At 42.6% G+C, this 21772-nt stretch overlaps 1 protein-coding gene across 1 annotated transcript in view; it reads right to left on the bottom strand.

Moving 5' to 3' along the window:
• prex2 (phosphatidylinositol-3,4,5-trisphosphate-dependent Rac exchange factor 2) overlaps nt 1-21772 on the bottom strand; it is an 86896-nt gene that overhangs the window by 39136 nt on the left and 25988 nt on the right. Inside the window, exons 8-22 of the mRNA XM_041065593.1 lie at nt 20963-21066; nt 19259-19408; nt 18550-18691; nt 14261-14361; nt 13172-13275; nt 13030-13079; nt 9782-9857; nt 8325-8397; nt 6501-6643; nt 6065-6157; nt 4806-4954; nt 4623-4708; nt 3017-3153; nt 1022-1139; nt 183-367 (exon numbers count right to left, since the gene is read on the bottom strand). Coding sequence (XP_040921527.1) covers nt 183-367; nt 1022-1139; nt 3017-3153; nt 4623-4708; nt 4806-4954; nt 6065-6157; nt 6501-6643; nt 8325-8397; nt 9782-9857; nt 13030-13079; nt 13172-13275; nt 14261-14361; nt 18550-18691; nt 19259-19408; nt 20963-21066 — 1711 coding nt within the window. The remainder of the gene's footprint in view (nt 1-182; nt 368-1021; nt 1140-3016; nt 3154-4622; nt 4709-4805; nt 4955-6064; nt 6158-6500; nt 6644-8324; nt 8398-9781; nt 9858-13029; nt 13080-13171; nt 13276-14260; nt 14362-18549; nt 18692-19258; nt 19409-20962; nt 21067-21772) is intronic.

The following is a 21772-nucleotide window of genomic DNA, read 5'->3' as shown; positions in this document are numbered from 1 at the left end:
AATTGCCACAAAGTGATTCTGGAGCCTACTTATTAGTTAGATCTAGCCATGTTGATGGACCAAACCAGCATCACTGTTTTCACAAAATAAATAATCTAAATCCCACAAAATTAAACCACCAACCAATCAGCCTAAAGTCAAGATGTCCAGAATTTCTCCCACTTAAATTTTGGACAGAATACCTTCGCAGTGAGGCTGAAGAATCCTTTGGGTTCAACCATCTTTTCCAGCACATGGCACTTGATGCCAGCTGTGCTGTCATATTCATACACCACTCCGTACTCCAGGTGGACGTTGTCTACCGTCAGACTGACATGGTCCTTCTTCCCATCGATGATGGCTATGGTGTTGAATTTGTCCATCACCTCTGAGATTGTAGAAATGTGGAGGAGACAAAGAGACAAGGCTGAAACAGATTTACATTAACACGCGAACATGGCAGCACAGATGCACAAATCATGAAAATTATGTAGTGTTTAATTTCTGTGATAAACACAAATAATCCTCATTTTCACCACAAAATGCATGGTTACAGTTTCGCAAGTGTTTTCGTCGTCACACACTGTGGCACTGTAGGAGGTCTCAGACCACCAAATTGGCAGTTCATTTCAAAGGAAGACCCTCTGCTCATGGCTTTCTTCCATCTCCCCACAAACGATGAGCAATTCCAAGAGCATTAAGTTAACCGGCCCTATGCTAACGCAATGACTTAATATGGCAATAAATCCTGCTTCGGAGCTGTTTGCTATGAAGGGAATAGCTTTCCTGTTTTACTTTCTCGTTGGGATCCATAAATCGCAGGGGGGGGGAATTAACACTTGATGAGCCAGAGGAGGTGGTTGTTCTCAGACTAACGCACTCCAGATGAGGCTATTTGGAGCTATGTCTGACTTGTTAACTGGAGCAGGCGACAGACTTGTGTTCCCGCGAACAACCCTGTGTTACATCCACGGACACCTTGAGCGGGATTTCTTTTCCCAACTGAGTAATTCCCATGTAGTGCATGTGTGAGGGTGGTCACCTTCTACTTTGCACTCAAAGCCGTCTCCATTCTCCTCAGTGGTGGGTTTCTGGTTAGTTTTCTGGTTGTCCTCCTGGGCGCTCTCACTGTTGTTGTACACCCATTTAATAGTATCTTGCTGCAGAGGAAAATAAAGGGTTTGCATGCATTTAGAAGTTTGTGGAAAATGTTTTTGCATCATAAAAATTAAGAAATTATTGAAGCAGAACATTTTTTTCCTCTATAAGATGATCTGATTTTTTCTATTTATTCATTGCACTTATATTGAACTATCAAACATCTGCGTGTTTTCACTCATTACATTAAATTGACTGGAACCATTACAGTCACACTTGCACACAACTGTCAACACAAATCAGTGTTTTGTAGCATTACTTTTATCCCTCCATTCGAACTCGTGGGTAACAGGCAGCAGTTTTATTACTAGAAAGATGGGAGATTAGAAAAAAAATAAAACTCTGAACACAGAGAACTGTGGTGTGTGTGTGTGTGTCTGCACACACATAAGCTGAGGTTTGAGTTTGATGTAGCATGTTTAGCTGATTCTGCCCAGATATGGTGTACAGTGTCACAGCTGGGTTGGCAGAGCATACAGTGAGAAGCCTTCACAAACATATGGAAACATGGTGCTTGGTGAGACCGCAAAAGCAAACCCATGCCAGCCTCATCAACCCACTCTAGCATGCAGCACAGCCCTGTGTGTGTGTGTGTGTATGTCTGTCTGTCTATCTGTGTCTGTTCTCTCCTCTACACACCCAAACCCACAGTGGGTTTTCTGCCAAGGCTACATGCTGGGCCTACCCACTGGTCTGTGGTCTTCTAACACACACACCACACACACACACACACACACACACACACACACACACACACACACACACACACATACCCACACACACACACACACACACACACACACACACACACACACACACACACACACACACACACACACACACACACACTGAAAGAGACCGAGAAAGAGAGGGCAGTTCCTCTGTGTCCATAATTGATGTAAAGCAGATCTCCAGTAGTGTTGGAACCCTGTAGTGCTTCATTAAGCCTGAGGTCCCAATGGGCCTTAATTATAGCGACACACTACACTAACTCATACCATACACACACCCTTGGGTTTCTATTTTCACACAATATTCCCACCTTCAACAGGTGAACCGAGCTTGTTCTTCCCTCCCACACTTGTCTGTTGTCAAACACTCTCACAGTAAGAAAAAACATGGCTGGCATATCCCCGCTTCTCCTCCATCTTTCTCCTCTTTCTCCTCCAGCACTCTCACCCACCCTGAGCTCCAGCCACCCCCAGATCCTTTCCCACCTCTCGCTGCAGCCTGCCAGTCTCCCACAGCAGGCCCACCACTGTGAGCCAGGGGTCAGCACTGGAGGAGCCAAAACTACTATTATTTCTGCGTAATGACCCAAGAGAAGGAAAGACAGAGTCAGAGAGAGAGAGAGAGAGAGAGAGAGAGAGAGAGAGAGAGAGAGAGAGAGAGAGAGAGAGAGAAAGAGAGAGAGAGAGAGAGAGATGAAGGTAAACAGGAGCTAGATGGTCTGAAAGCTTTTTTTTCAGTCAACTAGTCCTTCTTTATCCCCCTTTTTCAACTTTTTTCTTTTCTTTTGCTCTTTTATGATCTCCCACACTTCTCCTCCTTCTAGTTTCACCGCATAACTCTCAGATAAATCACCACAAAATGCAAATTATCATAACTTTCTACCGTTGAGGTCATGGGAAATGAAAGGGTGACCTCCAGTCAGCAATCTTTATAAGGCCCAGAAGCATGATAACGAACAAAATCAAACTGCATAAAACAGTTAATCTTTTCAAGGAACTGAATCTTAATTCATTCTAATTCTAGTTTCAAATGTTGCTCATAAGGAGACATGTTTAGAATTTTTGTTGTAAAATGTTTTTCACCATAAAAATTGGGTAAGGTTCAGTTTATCTCCATTTGCTTTTCTTTTCCTCTCCTGCTGTCTCACCTGCGTGGGTCGCCGGTACTTCCTGCACGCGGTAACATGAGCAATGACACTGGCGTGGCTCTCTTTGCTCACGTTGATGCCGTTCACCTTGATGATGCACTGGCCTGGGTGGAGGCCAGCGATGGCTGCCACCGTGCCTGGCGTGAGACAGAGACAAGCAAAGGGAAAGGAGAGGCGTCAAGGGCAATAACCACTGCACATCATCATGCAGGTGCAAGCTGAACAAGGATCAAACAATCCCAAAAAATAACTGTCGCATCTTCCACATCCTGTACACAAAATTGGGTTGAACAACATTCCTTTTTCTTCTTTGTATTTACAACTTTGTTTCCTGTTTTGGCAGCTCGGGAGGAATGTGAGAGAGAGCATGAGAGGAGGGAAGTTGTTTATCTGGGGTAGATGAGGGCCTCTCTGAGGGATGTGATTCAGACCATAAGAGAGCTTCAAGGTTTACAGCTATCAGAAGGAAGTGCATGGCAGACTAAATATCCCTCCCATTTGTTTTCACAGGACCTTAAACACACACCATGCATTCCTCACATTGCAATTTAAAGAATCTGTATTCCGCTCAGCAAGTATTATAAGAATGAAATCATTAAGCTGTAGGTTCTCAGTTGCTCCAACTGTCTTAGTAAGAGAAATTCCAGATCAGATATATTTGGAGAAACGGTGTGTTTTTCTGTTGAAACATCAATGGTATAGTTACTACTGCTAAACATAGAACAAGACAGAGTCTACAGCCAAAGTAGCAGCTCTGTCAGGCTGTACTTAGGTGCAGCACTGACTGGACACCATCAATGTTTGAAAAAATTTTAGGGCAATCCACCCAGTGAGAATGCAGTGGCCAGTCGCCTGCGGTTAATTTCATGATGAAGTTATCTGCATGTCCCCGTTTCACCTCTTCCTCTCGGTTATCTCTCAGTTTCTCTGTCTCTAATTGGCATTACCTGCTCCTGTTGATCCCAGACACCAGGGGACAGCAGCTGTTAGGACAATCCATGGGATTAGACACCTCCTACATGATCAGCTCTGTCTCACAGGATCAGAGCATCTACTTAAACACACGGCAGGTTCCCAGGCAACCACATCATCAAGCTAACACATGCACACACACACACAAGCACACTGACACACACGAAGGCACATACCCAGCACATTTCTACTCTGCTATCCCACTTAGATTGCTTAAGGAAAAAAAACAAGATTCAATTCCCCTGAGAACAGCCAGACAAGGCCATGGATTGTTTTTTTGATTGTACCCTATCTCGTGCCAGCCCTGAAAGCAGTGCTATCACACAGAGGAATTGAACCACTGACAAAAATGTGAGTAGGTACATGGCAATCATTGTGATGTGGAAAATGACTGATAAACAGCTAATTCTCCGTTTTGGCAACACCATTAACCAACCAGCTGAGCAACATGGAGAGCGTGGGGGGTAGGGGGGGCAGGGGGGTGGAATTGGCCTCTTGTGGCCAAGTCACGCACAACCCCCACAGACTGGTGGGACAGCTGCTTGCCAGCTGTGCCACAATAACAGAGAGGTGATGGGAAGCTTTTTGCTGATGAAGCCAGACATCTCAAGCGGTGGAGGCGGCGATCTCTTACCTCTCCCAACAGCATGGACCACAGATGGACCAAAGCCTCGGATCTGAAATCCTAGTCCATCCGCCGAGTCTGGGATCTTTATCGTCCTAAAGAAAGGAGAAAAAAAAGGCAATACATTAAACTGATAAATGCAGACAATAAGAGAATTTTTACAGTAACTGTGCATACGCAGATCTGACTTACTCTCTTGGCTTGGTGCTGACTAGAACCCTGAGGGGTCCCTTGCTGTTGAAACATTGCCTGAGGAGTACTTCAACTTCAGAGAAAGGTCTAAGGAAAACCAGGTCTCCATTTATGGCATACAACTTCTTTCCCACCTCCAGGCCGGCCATCTTACAACAGAATATAACAAAAAAAAATATAAATAAAAAAAATAGCAGAATTAAAGAAAAGATGGTCAAGCATTATGTCTTAACATAAAGCAGTCATTTTTTATTTTTAGCTTTAAGTGAACATTTCTGGTATAAAAAGAAAACCGATATTCCCAAAGGATTTTTTATATATCAGACAGAACAGCATACGTGTTCTCAGCCACAAGAGAAAATATGGAACAACTTTTGTCTACTAGTATACAGCTGTATCCTGTTGTGGATTTCAGACTGAATATTTAAAAGCAAACACACACAGTGCAAGTCTCTATGCAATCCAGACCTTGCAAGCGCGTTCAGTGCTACTTTAGGGCTGGAGGGAATTATGGGTTGCGCGCTCAGAGTGATCACATTTGCCTTCAAACTCCTCTTTCCAATTTTCATCTAGCAGATCAAAGCTAAACACCAAAGGAGACCTCAAAAATATGGCGCCCTTTAATGTGCTCTATTTCTGCACGAAAATCTCCTAATGTTAGCATCAGTGTCCATCACCATAAAGCAGGTTTAGCTTAGGAGCAAAAACAGTTAAAGGTTTATTTTTTTTTACTGCCTGACGATCTTAACAACAGTAAGCTTCTGATGACTGGCGGGCATCTGTTGTAAAGGCATCACAGCTTGGCAAAATAAAACAAAATCAAACACAGCAGAATGACGCTGAATTACAAAGGGGATGCACTGAACCACCATAAAGCCAAAACCACCCTCAGATCCTGAGCCCTACCATGTTACAGCAGAGATTACATTGACTTACTCTTCAAAATACAATAAGTAAATCCATTTAGTAAGGATGAATGAAAACTTTTGTGCTCACTTGACCTTCTTAAGACAAAGACAATGATGCTTTCACATCCAATTTAACTCTGGCTAAGCAAATTTTTGCAACTGACTTTGAATTGAAAACCAACCATCTGGACTTAAGTCTCTTTGCCCTATTATGTTGAACTAGAAGCAACACAAATAGAATTTATACTCAGGGCCTTCTAAAAATAGTGTATAGATCCATGTCCACACTCCTGAGTGTGTATACATTATATGTGTGTGGGTGTGTGTGTGTGTGTGAATGTGTGTTCTCACCTCAGCTGGGGAGCCCTTCTCCACAGATTTGATGATGGGGACTCTGTTCCTTTCTTCCAGGGCGAAGCCATAGCCTCCATCACTGGGTCTTATCTGGTGAACAACAGATCTCCCATCAGCAAAATCCCAAGCCGGCACACCAAGACATTCTCACAGAGCTCAAACACACACACCAGAGGCAGATACTGGTACACACAGATAGCAGCTATGGTAGTATTTGCTCACTCCTCTGAAAAGAATGCTTACTGAGGTATAAAATGGACTTTTGCAGTGTTATGACTTTTCCCTCTCGCAGCTGTGTGTTTCAAAAATGATTTAGGGTGCCTTTGGATACCTCCGAGTTGTGAGGACAATTTAGCAAAGTCATAGCATATTAGACAGACTGGGAGCTAATAAATCAATAAGCCACCAAGGAGTACTGCAAGTGAGTACTCACCAGGAGAGACTTGGAGATGACATTCTCTAATATTTTCAGGTCATGCTTCATGGGTTTGTGTTTGGTGTTAGAGCCCTCCATCTCCTCATCAGCAAAGAACCGAAACAGCAAGGGCTCATCCTTGAATTCGCTCTTTTCCAACACTGAGGGAGGTGACATACAAAGCACTGAATGTAAAACATCAGACAAGGGATTGAATATACATTTCCAGAAAATACTGTTCAAACCAGTGTGTTTACAAGTTTCAGCTCCTAAACTACAGATGATGTTAAGTCCAATTCATTTGCACACAGTATGAAAATTAGTGAAAAGATTTGATGAAACAATGGTGACAGTGACATTTGCACAAGTTGTGCAACCCACACCAGTGAATATCAAGTTTATGTCAGAGTTACTTTATCTTTCTCATGGTAATGCAATTTATGAGCAGATTTAAAATGCATGCATTGCATTACCTCAAAGTTATTATGTAACTGAAAAAAATCTGCAGACTTGACAATTTGGGAGATGAAGAAATGAATGGAAACCAGTGTATGCTTGGAAAAGCAGGACAAAAACATTCAAAATCATTAAAATAGTCCTTTAAGACAACTACTTCAATAACCCAAGCTGTCTATTTATTGTCAATTGAAAACTAGTGCCTCTTGTTTTTGGACAAAGAAAGAATATGTGCAAGCTCCTAACACTTAGAACATTGTTGTTTGGTGCTGAACAGAGGCAAAAAATGTTAAAACCTAGAAATCAAGCATTTTGCATTAAGTTGAGAGGTTTAAATGTGTCTAAGCATGACAGTAACGGTGTGACATGCCAAATGGAGTATTCCCAAGCACTTAAACACATACACAACAAATACACACCATGAAAGAGAGGGAGACCCTACTTTCATTGTAAAATATCACTTTTGAATGAACCCAGTTTCCACAGCAACATAACGCCTTCACCAAGACTTTAATTTTGAAACAAAAAATAGCCCTGAGGGGAAAAACAGAGTTTCCTTCAAACATTCCCTCACTTCAATCCCCTCAAGATCAGATCTAGAGCCAATAGTTTTAATAGCTACATCGTCAGGCCAAATAACTTACTGGCACGAATGGTAAAATTACCCCATAGGCTGTGGAAGCGAAATGAAGTTTGATGGCTGGGACTGTTATGCTCCATAGATGTGCTGGTAATTTGTAGTGTGAGGCTTGAACTGTGGGTAGTTTGGAGCAGTTACATCATGGGGGTACGAGGAGACACGCTGTGACTCATACTGTAGTGTGTATGATGTGGACTTTGGCACGAGGGAAGCGTGGACTTAAAAACAAGTCTGACTCTCATAAACAAACTGTAACCATGGCTACTGGCCGTTTTAGACCGAAACTGACAAACATCCATGCGTTATCTGCCAAGTTCTCACAGCAAAGGCAAACCATGCATGTAGCCTGCACTTGGTCAATTAAGTCATGTGCACACAAGTATGCATGAAGTTAATGATAGTATGCATGAATACAGCCATAGCCCTAACCACACACACACACACACATACACACACACACACGCGCGAACACATGCATACAAATTCACTCACTGGATTGGAAAAAAGTTCTATTCTTGTAGCGTGTCAAAGGGATTATAAGTAGAAATGGAAAGAGAACAAGAGCGGTGGTGTTCTAAAACAGGATGCTAAATGCCAGGCGCCCTCTGCATGGTTTCTCCAAAGTATTCAACTCTCATTTAGTCAGTAATAGAGAGGATTCCACGGTTTGTGAACAGCATGATCAGAACTTTTTTTTTTCTTTTTTTGAAGTCTGCTGAAACCCTCAGCAGTGAAAAGTGATGTACCGTGATGCATGAAGCCATTGTCGCACAGCTCCACCCCCAAGATCAACGCTTCCTCCCTCGTTCGGCAGTCCCCCTGCACCAAAAGACACAGAAAAGAGTGGACACAGAGGAGAAAATGAGACAAAATGAGACAGATTTGAGCATAAAGAGTGGATATAGTAAACGAGTCAAGGGAATAAAGCAAAAGAAGAAGAAGAGAAAATGAAGTAGAAAGAGAAATAAAGCAAGGAACATTGTGTGTTCAGAGTACAGTCAAAGTGTCAAACTCACAACACCCCCCTTTTGTTCCTGCATCCAAAATCCCTGAGGCCAACAGAGCCACTCCACACTCCTCCACACTCTATCTTAAACACAGCCAAAATCATGTCTACATAGCACAGTGTGACAGCTCTTGAAGTCCCAACTGAAGGAGTAAGAGCTCTTCCGCTTGCCTGGGTCAGACACATTCATATGGACTACCCCCCCCCACACACACACACGCACGCACACACTTAAATTCACACACAAACATGTGATGTCTGCCATTGATTCTGTGGTGGTCGCCATATACATTTCATTTCTTTGTTGTCATCCTGGACAGGACTATCAATCTGTCAACCTCAAAGCTTCTTGTCAAAGTCAATAAAGCTAAGCTGTCGAATCAATTCAGCTTTTCTCTCTTTGTTTCCTTTTCCTCCGCAGAGAGCCCCGAGTCTGATGGCAAGAAACACTTTGTTGTCTCAGTCTCTTTCCTTTGTAGCACATTTGAAGTTATGAGAGATGTTATGACAACAGCCACTTGCATCTTTCTTTTCTTCCCACCTTTTTTTTCCCTCCCCAACTTCTCTGTATATCCGTAGGGGGCCAAATGTGTTTTCAATATCCCCTGAAACTAGCGTGAGTGATTTAGAACATCCGTCCATTAGCTGTCCTTTTGAGGGTCACGGGAGGGCTAGAGCCCAATCCCAGATGACCCTGGGTAAGAGGTGGGGTACACCCTAGACAGGTCGCCAGTCTATCACAGGGCTGACATATAGAGACAAACAACCGTTCACGCTCATGTTCACATCTACGGGCAATTTAATATCCTAACTTGCATGTGTTTGGAATGTGGAAGGAAGCTGAAGCACCCAGAGGAAAAGTATGGAGGCACAGGGAGAACATACAAACACCACACAGAAAGGGCCCAGCCAGCTGGCAGGTTCGAACCCAGGTAATTATCACAATAATAATGATTATTGACATATAATATGGCAAATATACAAAAAAGTACATATGTAAGTACTGAACTGAATTTGTATATTATTATTACATTATTATTTGTATATAAAATGTAAAGCAAAACAATTTTGAAACTTTTGACAGAGCCCAACTGTCCTTGGAATGATTGAAACTGTATGATCATCATACATCATAATTCCACTGAATGTGGAATAGGATAGGATAATATTGCTAATCCAAGCAGTTTTAGGGCTTACCTGTGCAATAAGCCAGTCGATCAGTTTGTTGGCCATCACCACTGATTTGTAGGTCCGTAAGTGGTAGTCCTTATCCCTGGATGGGCATCAGAGAAGAAAACATGAAAAATAAAATTCTACCTTTAAACTTGGACTGTGGCATGTTACTATTTAACTGTGTGATTCACTTAAACTGTAATAAACCCTGATGGTGAACATGTAGAGTAGTAACTCCTTGGTCTATTTAAACACAATGCCTCAAAGAAGACTAATAATTTCTACTGTCAGCAAGGCGCGGTAACTTTTCAAGCACGGGCAGTTGCGTCATAAATCTCAGTGAGTTTCTAACAGCATTCCTCCAAGCGAGGCTGGTAACTGCCCCCAGCAGCATTTGGTCCTGGGGTGCCCCATGTCAGTCTGGTGTAGCTGTTCTTAGTGTTACTCACACAGCCACACTTTGCCAGACCCGGAGAATGGCGTCTGAAAAAGAGCAGTGACTTTCCCATGAACGCAGGGGCCTCCCCGGGGACACTCAGGGGCTGAGCTGTGGGCCGGGAAAGTCCAGAACCACTGTGACTTCCACCACTCTACCACTTCCATCACATGCAAACACTCGCTCACATACACATACAGCCGCACTCACACACACACACGCCTGTCTTGCACACATAAAGTTCAGACAAGTCAAACACGACATGTGGGCCAAGTTAAAGTCCAATCTCAGCTGTCTGGAGCTCTTCAGAATGTGAAGCGTGAGAGGCCGAATGCTGCCCTGTTTCCTCCACAATGGAACACTCTGTTGCGTAACTGTATTTGACAGCCTGTGTTGGTCTCTGATGAGGACTGTAGAGTCGGTGAGGCACGTTACCCTGCCATGCCATGTATAAACCACTCTAACCAAAAGAGGCAAGAGGCACGCTGTTTCTCCCCCTGAACGGGGGTACTAGAGCCAGGGAGAATGGGGCTACAGCGGCTGGTGCACAGTGAGGCTGTCAGAGTGAAAAATGGGGGGTAAACAGCGGGCCAGTGGGCAGCCATATGTCCAGCATGAGGAAACGGCAGTTTGAGGAGTGACAGAGGCAAAGGTCAGAGAGCTGGGTTTTAACTTTCTGTCCAGAGAGGAAAGCTTGTCTTGACATTTTGAGAGGGTTAGATGGATAATGTAGGCAAATGTTGTATGTTCAAAGCATTTTTTGGATTAGTATTCTGAAAATCCTACACATGGGTTCCTGGAGGACTCATCAACATAATGAAGAAAACTTTTCAATGTTTCTCAGACGCTGAACTGAAAAGATAATTTATGAGTGATCTATGCTGTATTGTGCGGGTTTGCAGCCTCTCTACGTACGGAAAAATTCATATTTAAAGGTGTAACTGTGTGTGCACAGTAATAGCCTGTAATGGACATTTAAAACTGCTCAATCAGATCACCTGTAGCAGAAGGACGCACAGTTTTCTTGTGAGGAAAGCAGGGGGTATAAATGGAGGCACAGAAGCTGTATGGGGGAGTGGGGGCTGTGTAGTGTACCCTCCCTGTTTTGCTTCATCTGTCTCTCACTCTGCCAAGAAATTCCACCTAATTAGACAGGGGGGCTGATTGCTCCAATTAAACTCTGGCATTCCCAGGCCCTGTGATGCATTGTACCGGGCTCTCAGGGAGAACGCACTGCACACATATGCTGGCTTGGGACACACACACACTCTAGTACACCGACCAAGAGTTTTTTACGACAAGAGGTTTGGCCTCAACACAAGCACCAGCCGACTGAATGCTGACACACACACAAAAATCACCCTTTAGGCTTTTTAGTAGTTGGATCAAACAGAAATACGGAGAAGCTTCTATGCTGGAATACATTCAGGATCGGTGTGCCCCCTCCAGCTATGGCACAGTTTTTATTACTGTGAAATTAAAGCTTTTCTTCAGGTCATTTGAAATCCAGCATAAACGGGCAACCTTAATGTGGTGCTTTGCGGTGAAACACATTAGCAGTCTGCACCTCAAACACTACTCAAATGGAATTTAGAAGAACAACACCGAAAACCAAAGCATGCATCAAATTGCTCCAATAAAATGAGATTACTCCACTTCTAACTCTGTCAGACAAAGAGATGTTCCATTGCACGTGCCAAAATTCCTGTTTAAAAAAAAAAAACCTGTTTCACATTTGAGTTTTAGTTACTATTTCAGGGGCATGTTGGATGTTTCTGCTTTCACATGTTTATACTAATTATCGACTGCAAGATACTTTGGGATTGCCTAACAGGAAATATTCCTCTGTCATCTCAAGTATACATCAGACCCACTCCGATTCCATCACTGAAAGCTTGAAACCAAAAAGCAGATCTTCAGATGTCTAAGGTGCTATTTTGTATCATGTTGTACGTTGAAGAATTGAAATCAATGTTTGCCTCCTACAGTTCGACCCCGTGTCAGGCCTTTCAGGGCACGGGATCAATATGCTGCCAGTCACACTCAGTGAAATGTATAAGACCGGTGTATTGTGACTGAATAGCCCCCATAAAAGGCTGTGATGAATGGACTGAGCCATGTGACCAAAACATAGTTTACAGACACAACAAAGAAAGAGAAAATGTAGAAACAGTAAAAAGTATTCAAAAAAAGAATGTTTTACATCCTTTGACAAAACAATCATATTTAGTAGCTTTTTTCCCAAGCTTTCAACCACTTTACACAGCCTTCATCAGAGATTTATTTGCATAGATTTCATGGATTTGGATCCATAGCATCATTCATGCCAGGTTAAATTTGAGGCTTGACCAAAGTCTCATTCTGTCCAAACAGCATATAACGGCTTATGTTATTTTTTTTTGCTGTGTTTTCAAATTGTTTACCATCCCAACATTTCAACAGACTATTAAATACTGAATATTATCTCTCAGAAGCACAAAGAGAGATTTGTCACAATGTTAGCTATTTATCTGTCTCCCACATGTACCCAGACGACTTGTAACATCTGATAGACTCAATCTTCTTCGCCACATCTGTGTTTTGAGAACAGGCAGATAAAACCTGCCAAGCTCGATCACCCACAGGCCCTGCTGCACTCCATCACCATCTGCGCCAACTCCTTCTAAGTCAGTTTCTCTTTAAAAACAATGAGCTCATAGTTCATCATGATATTTCTCTCCTCCAACGCTGGTAGCTTAGCCGCAGAGTTATTTTTAGGAGCAAGAGCCAGATGCTAAGCTACCGGAGCCCCACCTGATTGGGTTGCAGTGGAGTGGAAAAGAAAATGGCTACTTACCTGATGACAGGAGTGAAAAGGCTGTGAAGACGGCAGAAGAGCCGAACACCCTGAGAAAAACACGAGATGATTTTTGTTATTTCAGTGATAGGTGCCTTAAATGTGACTTTAATTAAATTTGGCTCCATTTTTGAATGGTTACCTTTGATATGACATCATGCATGTCACTCCTGGGGTGGTAGGTGCCATCGTCGAAGCGAAAGCGGTACAGTACGGGCTCAGGTTTGAACTGGTGTTTGTCTGTGACTAAAAATGCAAGTCGAAACATGAGGAGGTTTCTGAAAGGAGCCGTGCCAGAATGAAAGAAGCGACGAGTGAAAAAGTCTACAAAGCCTCAGTGAGCATTATTCGTCTTGCTTCAAATTTGAAAGTATAAAAAGTTTATAAACTATATTCAAGTCAGGCAGGGCTGCAATGGAGAAACAAGCTCTCCAGACAAGAGGAAGACTCAAACCTCATACAGAGTGGTCACAGATAACAAAGCTGCTCAGAGCTCCCTGCTGCTCTTGCTTTCAGGGGACTTTGCCGAAGACCCTCCTAACAGTAATAACAGTTGGCTCTGTATTCTTGGCTGCAGCCGTGCGGGTTCCATTAAAGGTTTTTTTATGAAAAGATATTCCATCGTTTTTCACATGGGGACTTCTAACTGCACTGTGAGAGAGCTCAGAGGGGCTCGGAGTTATTCCTCTCTGTCAGGGACAGCTCTAAAGCCCAATCTCCTTTCTCTGTGAGGAAGCAATAAAGTACCCCAGAGTGATTTAAGATACAACTTGGCTTGGGGCCCTACTCTTTTGAGGAAAAAAAAAAAATACATGCAAAGCAGTACGCGCCATTTAGTGTGAATGCAAAGAGTCAGCCAGCTTAAGCCTCATGCACTAAACACACTTGTTGCCCAAAGCCACAGAACAGCCACTGAACAAATATTAAACAAACATTACGGCAAGAAGAGATTAATATTTGTAATCCCTTACCTAAACACTGTGTCAAGGGAGTGTTTAAATGGGACACCTGCTAAGACATAAATAAGACAGCTGCATCTACATTGAAGGTTCCAGCCAGGGAGTGAAGCTTGTTGAAGGAGGAACATTCACTGGCTATAACTAGAGGTTAAGTCAAGCAATGGCAGGCATTTTGCATGCTCTACACCATGCAGCACAAAGTAAGTTAGAAAGTGGTAGATTTGGTTTTAGATATAGAGGAGCAAAGGATAATAAAGCAAGTGTGAGTTAACCATGGTGGATGATGCCGTTCTCCAGCAGAGCTTGACCCAGGTGAACCCCTTCCTCTGGGTTGCCTGTCTCGCCAATTTCCATCAGCCAGGACACAAACTCACTGGGGAAAACACAAAGCACAGCACTGGAATAAGAACACACATACCCATACAGGTATAACACAAACACACACACAACAATCCCAAGGAGAATGTGTGTGTTCAGGGGAGAGAGCTCTGAATTTACCCCTGAGAATCTGTAAATGCAGAAAAAGTGTTGGCCTTTGCCCTAATTCCAGAGAGCCTTTACAACTTACCACCAACATTTACTCCAAATTTATGTGACTATGGCAACAAACACTTTCTTGGCAAAGATGAATGATTTATTTACTGTTGGGGGCCACGTCTGTTTGTTAAAACAACCTGCAGGCTTTAGTACGTGTGTTTTGTCTAGTTGAACTTTATTTATTCTAGAAAAAGGATATAACACTATCAAATATGAGAGATTTAATTGGATCTTGGGAAGTCCTTGATGGAAAATGCACAATAATCTTCGCGCCGCATCATTTATCACTGGGAAGAGGAAACAAACCAACCACAGAATCAACAAACACAGCATCCAATCTACTGATGGCCTAAATGAGTTAAATGGGATAATTCTCCATAATTTAGCGACTCCCAGTGAGAGACTGAGAGAGAAAGAGCAAGAAGAAGAAGGAAAGAAAGAGAAAGAGGAGTGAACAGGGAGAACAAGCTGAGTAGCAGTAGCTTATCAGATTACATCCTCAATATCCCGTCTCCCCACAAAACCCATATAAACACGACCAGCGGCACCGTTGGAATTCTGTGGAATTCACTTCCAGGCCATGGTGGAGGCGGACGGGTGTCAGCGTAAAGCCAACAGGAGCACTTAGAAATGTTTTCAGCGAAATATCTGACAGAACAACCCACCTCCAACTCCTCCAAGTCTTTTCTCTCTGCAACAGACCACGGGGGAAAAACACAAGTCTATAACAATGTCAATTTGTCAACCTCTGCACCTTAACCACTGGAAGGAAAAACACCCCGACAGTCTGGACTATGGAGTTCTCATGGCCTCAAGCAGATTAGAGTCACACATGCAATAAACAGTTTCGAGCAACTGAAATCAACATGCGGGGATGGAAGAAATTGAGCAAATCATAAACCCCAAAAGTTTTAGATTCATTAGATATCAATAATTCCAGAGTATGACTGTTCGTGCTTGGTCTCTGAGAAAAACAGTCTGTCTCATTTAACTTCAAAGATTGTGAAAACCTATTTTGTCAACAATCTTCCTAGTATGAACAGCGGAGCTCAACATGAACACAGAGGTTTTCCTATTTTGGTTATTTCTGCATTTATGTGTGTTTTCTCTATCCTGCTCTTACTGGTTTGGAAAGATGGAAAATGGCGATGTCACATTGTCATGTACTAATCAGGGTTTAGCAGTTCTTGATATCAAATATCAAAATGTGATGATGGTCCTGATGAAGCAGATTAACTGAGCTTTGGACTGTTAAACATTTAAAAAGGTAGAACTCAATCCAAGCTTTCTTACATTTTGTCATGGATATTAACACCATTAAGAAATACTGAAAGCTAAGATATTCAGTATCTTCTTTCATACAATTCCAGTACAGTATATTAACTGATGTGTGAATGTATCTCCCAGCTCTGTGCTACATCTACATGCAGTTGTTTTATTCAGCTTCTGCTTAAATTTTCTCATTTGTGTATGCCGATGGAGCAAAAGGTGCATTCCAAGTGATGTCAAAAACAAAGAGCAGAAGCTGACAAAGGCAAAAGGTCATTTCTTACAGGATGTCTAACCTTTTCATTGAGCATTTCAAGGGCTTTTCATCGGCACCGATCACAACAGCGGACACTACTGTCTGTCATATGTAGAAAAGACAAACACTCTGAATCCCTTCTGTTCTTCTGTTTAAAATGGTCAGGTAACTGCAAGCTAGGTGGCTGTCACAGACGTTTTCTTTGATGAATTGCACTGTGGCAGGAACCAAACCACAAATACGATTGTACTATTTAAAGGGGAGGAGTTCGAGACCCAGAAATAGCTCTCGGGTTTAAAAAAAAAAAAATCAAAAAAGAAAATGAGGCTTAGAAAGAGAATAAAGGCAAAACATTTCACAATGGAGGGAGTGGGCTGAGTCGAAGCCATAGGCAATGTGGCTTTCATCAGTGACATACCATGCTGGTTCCAATTCACCAGTTACGCCTACATGTAATCATCTCCAAAATCACTGCAGACAGGGGAAGTACAGCAGGGCTGTCTTTTCACCCACAAGTGGTCATCCAGGTGTTGGCCAAGTAGTATATATAGGGATAGGTTTCTAAAAGGAGCTTCCCTGAGCTGTTTTCTCACCATATGATCTCTTCAGACTCAATGAGGTGCCTACAAATGACCAGTGTTTGATCCTTTTAATCTTTTTAGCTGACAGATCCATTCCTTTTCCAGGCCGCAAGGGATCTGGTGTTGTCTGCATGGACCAAAGGAGAAAGTAACTCCTCATTCCAAACCACCATGCGATGTAACTTGGCCACAACTATGTCCGATTGGACTTTTGGGGTTTTTTCCTCTCTCTCTCTCTCTCTCTCTCTCTTTCTCTCTCTCTCTCTCTCCATGCTTTTAAAAATAACAGGGATTTTGAAATGGCTGTTTAAGCTAGGGTGATTTTCAGCGTGATTATTACCAGTCAAAACATCTCTGTAAAAATTTAGAACAAATGGAAAACATGGGTCATTCTGAAATGAGATGGGGCGTTTACAAGGCAAATTTGTTATGGGATTTCAAAAGTCAAGATACGAGTACAGTTTTAATGACATCCAACCCTTTTTCAAATTGCAATGTGTCAACACCCTATAAAAAGACTCTTGGCTGTCAAATGCACTTTTCATTTTCAAACACGGATCTCTTCAGCTGCAGGCAGATGTTTGTAGATTGTTTTTTTATCCTTAGCCAGCTTTGTCACCTTCTCATTCTCAAAGTGTGTGCTTCCTATACGGGCCTACAATGTGGGAAGCACATTATAGTAACTCGAGTTGCATAAGAAGAATGGACATAAGAATTGAGGTTACAAGTCTCTGCACTTTCCCAGCTTAGGAGAGCAAGAGGTGCAAGATCTCATCAAGATTTCCTGTGAAAAGCTTTCAGGCTCAGTGAAAAGAATATTACATCAACAGTGGGAAGTTTGAGGATCAGGTGGTTCCGGTTGTTAGTACATCTGAGATTGACGTTACAGCGCCCCCTAAATATTGGATTCTGAAGTAGACTGTGGGAGATCCAGAACTAGATTCAAGAAGTGTTACCCTGTCTTACTTGGATGAAAACCTGGCAAACCGATATGACACCAAGACATCTACATCTTAGATGATGAAAGCAAACTGAAATGAGGGCATCAACTCATGCATACTTAAAATAGCTCAAGGAAAGGATTTTGAGCAAAGCACACTTTACAGTAAATATTCTCAACCGTCAGCAAATGTAAGATAGATGGGCATGTTTGCACTCATTAAAAGTAAATATGGAGAGTGCATGGGTTTAACTGTTTAACTCAAGGACACTAGGAAATGATGAACATGTCACCAATCCACACACATACACAGCTGCACTCCAGCTTCATGGGCCCTCGGCGATAGTTACCTCACGGGTTCCTCAACAGAGAGTTTATTGTAATCTAACATGGGCGAGGGAGAAAGCGGGCAGTCAGCTGAGCCGCACAGGGATATCTCCCTGTGATTTATGACTGGCATTCAATGCCCAATCCGTCCCCAGACACCACACCAATAATCCTTAAATAAGATTCATGGGCTAAATCCGGCTGGATTTGATTTTCCCATGACTGAAACTGCAGATATACATAACACAGTCTCCTGAACAAAAAAGCGGCGAATGCTTTCTTCTTCCCAGCTGCTGTCTTTTCAAATCCTTCCCAATTTGAGATATGAAAGCAGGAACGGAGAAACTGATCTTTATTACAAACATGTTCTTTGGTTAGTCTTCGACACCATACTAGGCCTCACTACCTATTTTACATGAAATAAAAAGACCCACAAATCTGAAAAGTACTAATGCACAGAATTCGATATAGATACTCATTCGGGTTCATCTGAAAATCTTGCGGCACAGTCATCCAGTGTGACACTCACTCACTCCCTCACAGTTACATACTGTATCTCACAATGAAGTGATACGGGGGAAACCGCAAGGAATGAACACTTTGCTGCTTCCTCACCGGACAAAGTACTGAGATTAACAGCAGGAGACTTACCTTCCCAGGAAGCACTTGGGGAAGGTGGTGAGCTTGCGTTTCCGATCTTTAATGAGGTTACCCTTGGTCATGAGGTGGTAGAGCTTCTCTCCCTTCTCTGACACCATCACCCACGTATCCTGCTCCATGCCAAGCCTCAGACCTACGCGGCAGAGGAGATAGTGGGGGGGGAAGGGTGCAAAAAGCCTGTGAGTATCATGGCATTAATAATCTTGCACTCAGCTAGACTAGATGTCACATAGATGGAGAAGGTTAATGTCTCCTAATTTCACAAGATAATTAGCAGTGCCTTTCAGTGTCTGTGCTAATAGTCTTGAGCAGGGTTAATGAGTGACATGACGAGGAGTTTATCATGTACATAATCTCAAATTGGGAAAAACAGAAGAAGAAAATATGCTGTCTTCACCATGTGTTTTCCTTGGTGGAAATTCAACACTTGCTCTAACACCTTAAAATCTCTTTCAGTCTTAGACACAGATCCCACATACCAATCAGAGCTGGGATTTATTCACTTTTTTAATTATTCAACTAAAAATGCTCTGTATTGATCTTCCTATACGCAGCATATATTGTCAGTTGTAATTCAAGACAGATGTTAAAAGGAAAAAAAAAAAAAACAAAACAAAAAGAAAATGAGTTTCCCTCACTGACTATATTAAAAGTGAACCTACGCCCGCCCCGATACTGAAACACCAAAACGCCTTCTTACTTTTCCTCCTCTCCCTCTCCTTCATGATGGCCTCCAGCCACTCCTGCTTCTCCTCCGGGGTCTTGGCCATGCAGACGAACCACTTGTTCTTGGCCGTGTTGTGGATCTTCCAGCCGTTGTTCACTATGTTCCCGCTGCTGTGGTAGTCAGCTGTGAGGCAGAGGAGGAGAGAGCAGACACAAGTTTGACTTCACTAGTTTTATAAAGCTCTCTCCGAGGGGTGGAACAACGTAAATCAACTTGTTTGAATCATTTACGCTCAGAGTAGTTTTTCAAGTTTGAAGGGGAGGACCATCAATCAGTGGTCGCACTGATCATGACACTGTAAACAGAGTTGTTGGGAAGTTGGGCTCGCTGTAAACGAGGGTTACCGCATTAAACACAGCAATAACATGAGGCACAAATCCAATGATCTGCTTCAGAGAAAGCCAAATAACTACGGCTCATACAGGAAAGAGCAGGAAATAGACAGAAATAGACAACACCTTATCTGATGGACTCAGGGGTTTTTTTTTGTGCTTTTTTTTAGCATGTGGTCTATCGGCCAAAAACAACATCCATTATAAAACTAGTGAGAATATCGTACTCTATCTCAGTACAAACCCTCGCTCCAGACTCATTTTTCCCAGCTCTCATTCCAGCCCTCATAGCCTCTTTATTGAGTGCCTCATTGATTATCACTCTTCTCCTTTAATGAGATAAACGAGGGGACACACATGCAGAAGAAAAATCGTCCATCAGCATTATTTACTTCTCAAGCCTCAGAATACTCCCTCAGAGCCGATGGCTACTTGTGATTCACCACCTAAGCTCATATACAGACATTAAGAAAGTCAAAACCTCCAGCAAATGGAAATGAACCCTTGACTGTTGAGTTGAATCTCAGTCATTATTTCCATCTCTTCAGGAACATTTCAAATGCCTCCCCGGCTGACCTCTGATTTTCTCCCTCTAAGGGTGTAACAAAAAAGCAAACCATTACAATCATCAATTACAATCACGTCTAAAAGCATCTACAGTGTGGTGTCCTTTATATGGTATGCCTCGAGGGCGTTTTTCAACCTCAGGCAGCAAGTGTGTGCCTGGGAAAAAGTTGCAGCGCTTTCATTGCGCAGGAATCTAAGCTAAAATACTCCTGTCGCCCTGGATTTCAGATTGAGATCGCCCGGCTGTGGTGCAGAACACCCACGAGTTACTGCACCGCCGCCTGCCTCGCATGTTTATCCTCCCTCTCCCTCTCCAGACCCAAACCCATCCGTCTCTCACCAAAAACACCCAATATTACTGCCCATCTAGGCCTGCTGGAGAGGAAATGATGGCTTCTACAAATATAAATGATAATCAGCGGCTACGTGAGGCCAAGAGACACAAGAGCTGGAGTTCACCAAGTACCAGCAGCAGCACATACCCAAGGATATGTAACTATAGATGTCTAAAAAAAATTGTTTATAGGTAAATCATATTTTTCCATCGGCGATCCAAGTATAAATTCGCATAGTTGTGCACCAGCTCAGGCCAAGGTCTGTGTTGTCAACTTTCCTGTGTGGGTTATTATGGCATATTTTTAAAGCCCTGCTGCCAGGAGTGCTGAAATAAAAAACGAGGATCTGAGAGCGAGTGAGCAGCGAAAGAGAGAGAAATTCAAACTGTGTAAACATTTATTTGTCCAAAATAAATGTTAGATCTTTTTGCAGAACCACTCACCCGTGCCATCATCCACATTTTCCACCTCCATCACCTCGGTGTTGATTCTCCCTCTGAACAGGTAGCGAGGGCCCTCGGTGGCTGTCTTGCTGTTTTTTAAACGCCTTCAATAGAGACAAGCAACCACATGATTTAGCCAACAAGGCCTAATCATATCATATTAGCACTTACTGTATAATTAGCCTCACTCACACTTCATTCAGGATTTTATAACAGAATAATTATACTGTTCTGATGTTTGTAATGTACTAACCAAATTATGTGAGGAAAATGTACCCAATTTAGACAAGTTATTGAACTAATGTCAGGGCAACACATTTTATTTTCTTTCTTCCTTTTTCTTTCTTTTCTTTAGTCATTGAATGGATCTGCTTTTATGTACTACCTGCAGACACCAACGCAGGTGGCAGCTTGGCTGGTGGTGGGTAAACAAAAGCTGCCAAAAACGCATACAATGGCCGTGGCAGCATTGTTAGCAGATGCAATAGTAGCTCAGTGTGAGCAAAATAGAAACTAGCTTGTAGAGAGCAGCCTATTCATCAAATATTGTGCCTGCAGAAACCCAACAATACTCGGCAATCAGCAAAAGTTTCCTGACTCAACTTGCACTGATTGTAATAAATGTCATATTATTTGGTATACTGAAAGATAAATCTATGAGGAAAGCAAGGTGGTAGTTAATATCCCCACCTAAAATAATCATGTCCCTGTTTCCCCAAGTTAAAAAAACCTACCCAATCATTCTGTCACGTGTCTCCTCTGTTGCATAAATTTTCTCTCTCTACTGTTTCCTGGAAAACTAAAATGCTC

Source organism: Toxotes jaculatrix, chromosome 20 (genome assembly GCF_017976425.1).
Source record: "Toxotes jaculatrix isolate fToxJac2 chromosome 20, fToxJac2.pri, whole genome shotgun sequence".
Classification (NCBI taxonomy): Eukaryota; Metazoa; Chordata; class Actinopteri; family Toxotidae; genus Toxotes; species Toxotes jaculatrix.
Note: the sequence above shows the minus strand (reverse complement) of the source record. Positions and strands in the feature narration are given on the sequence as shown.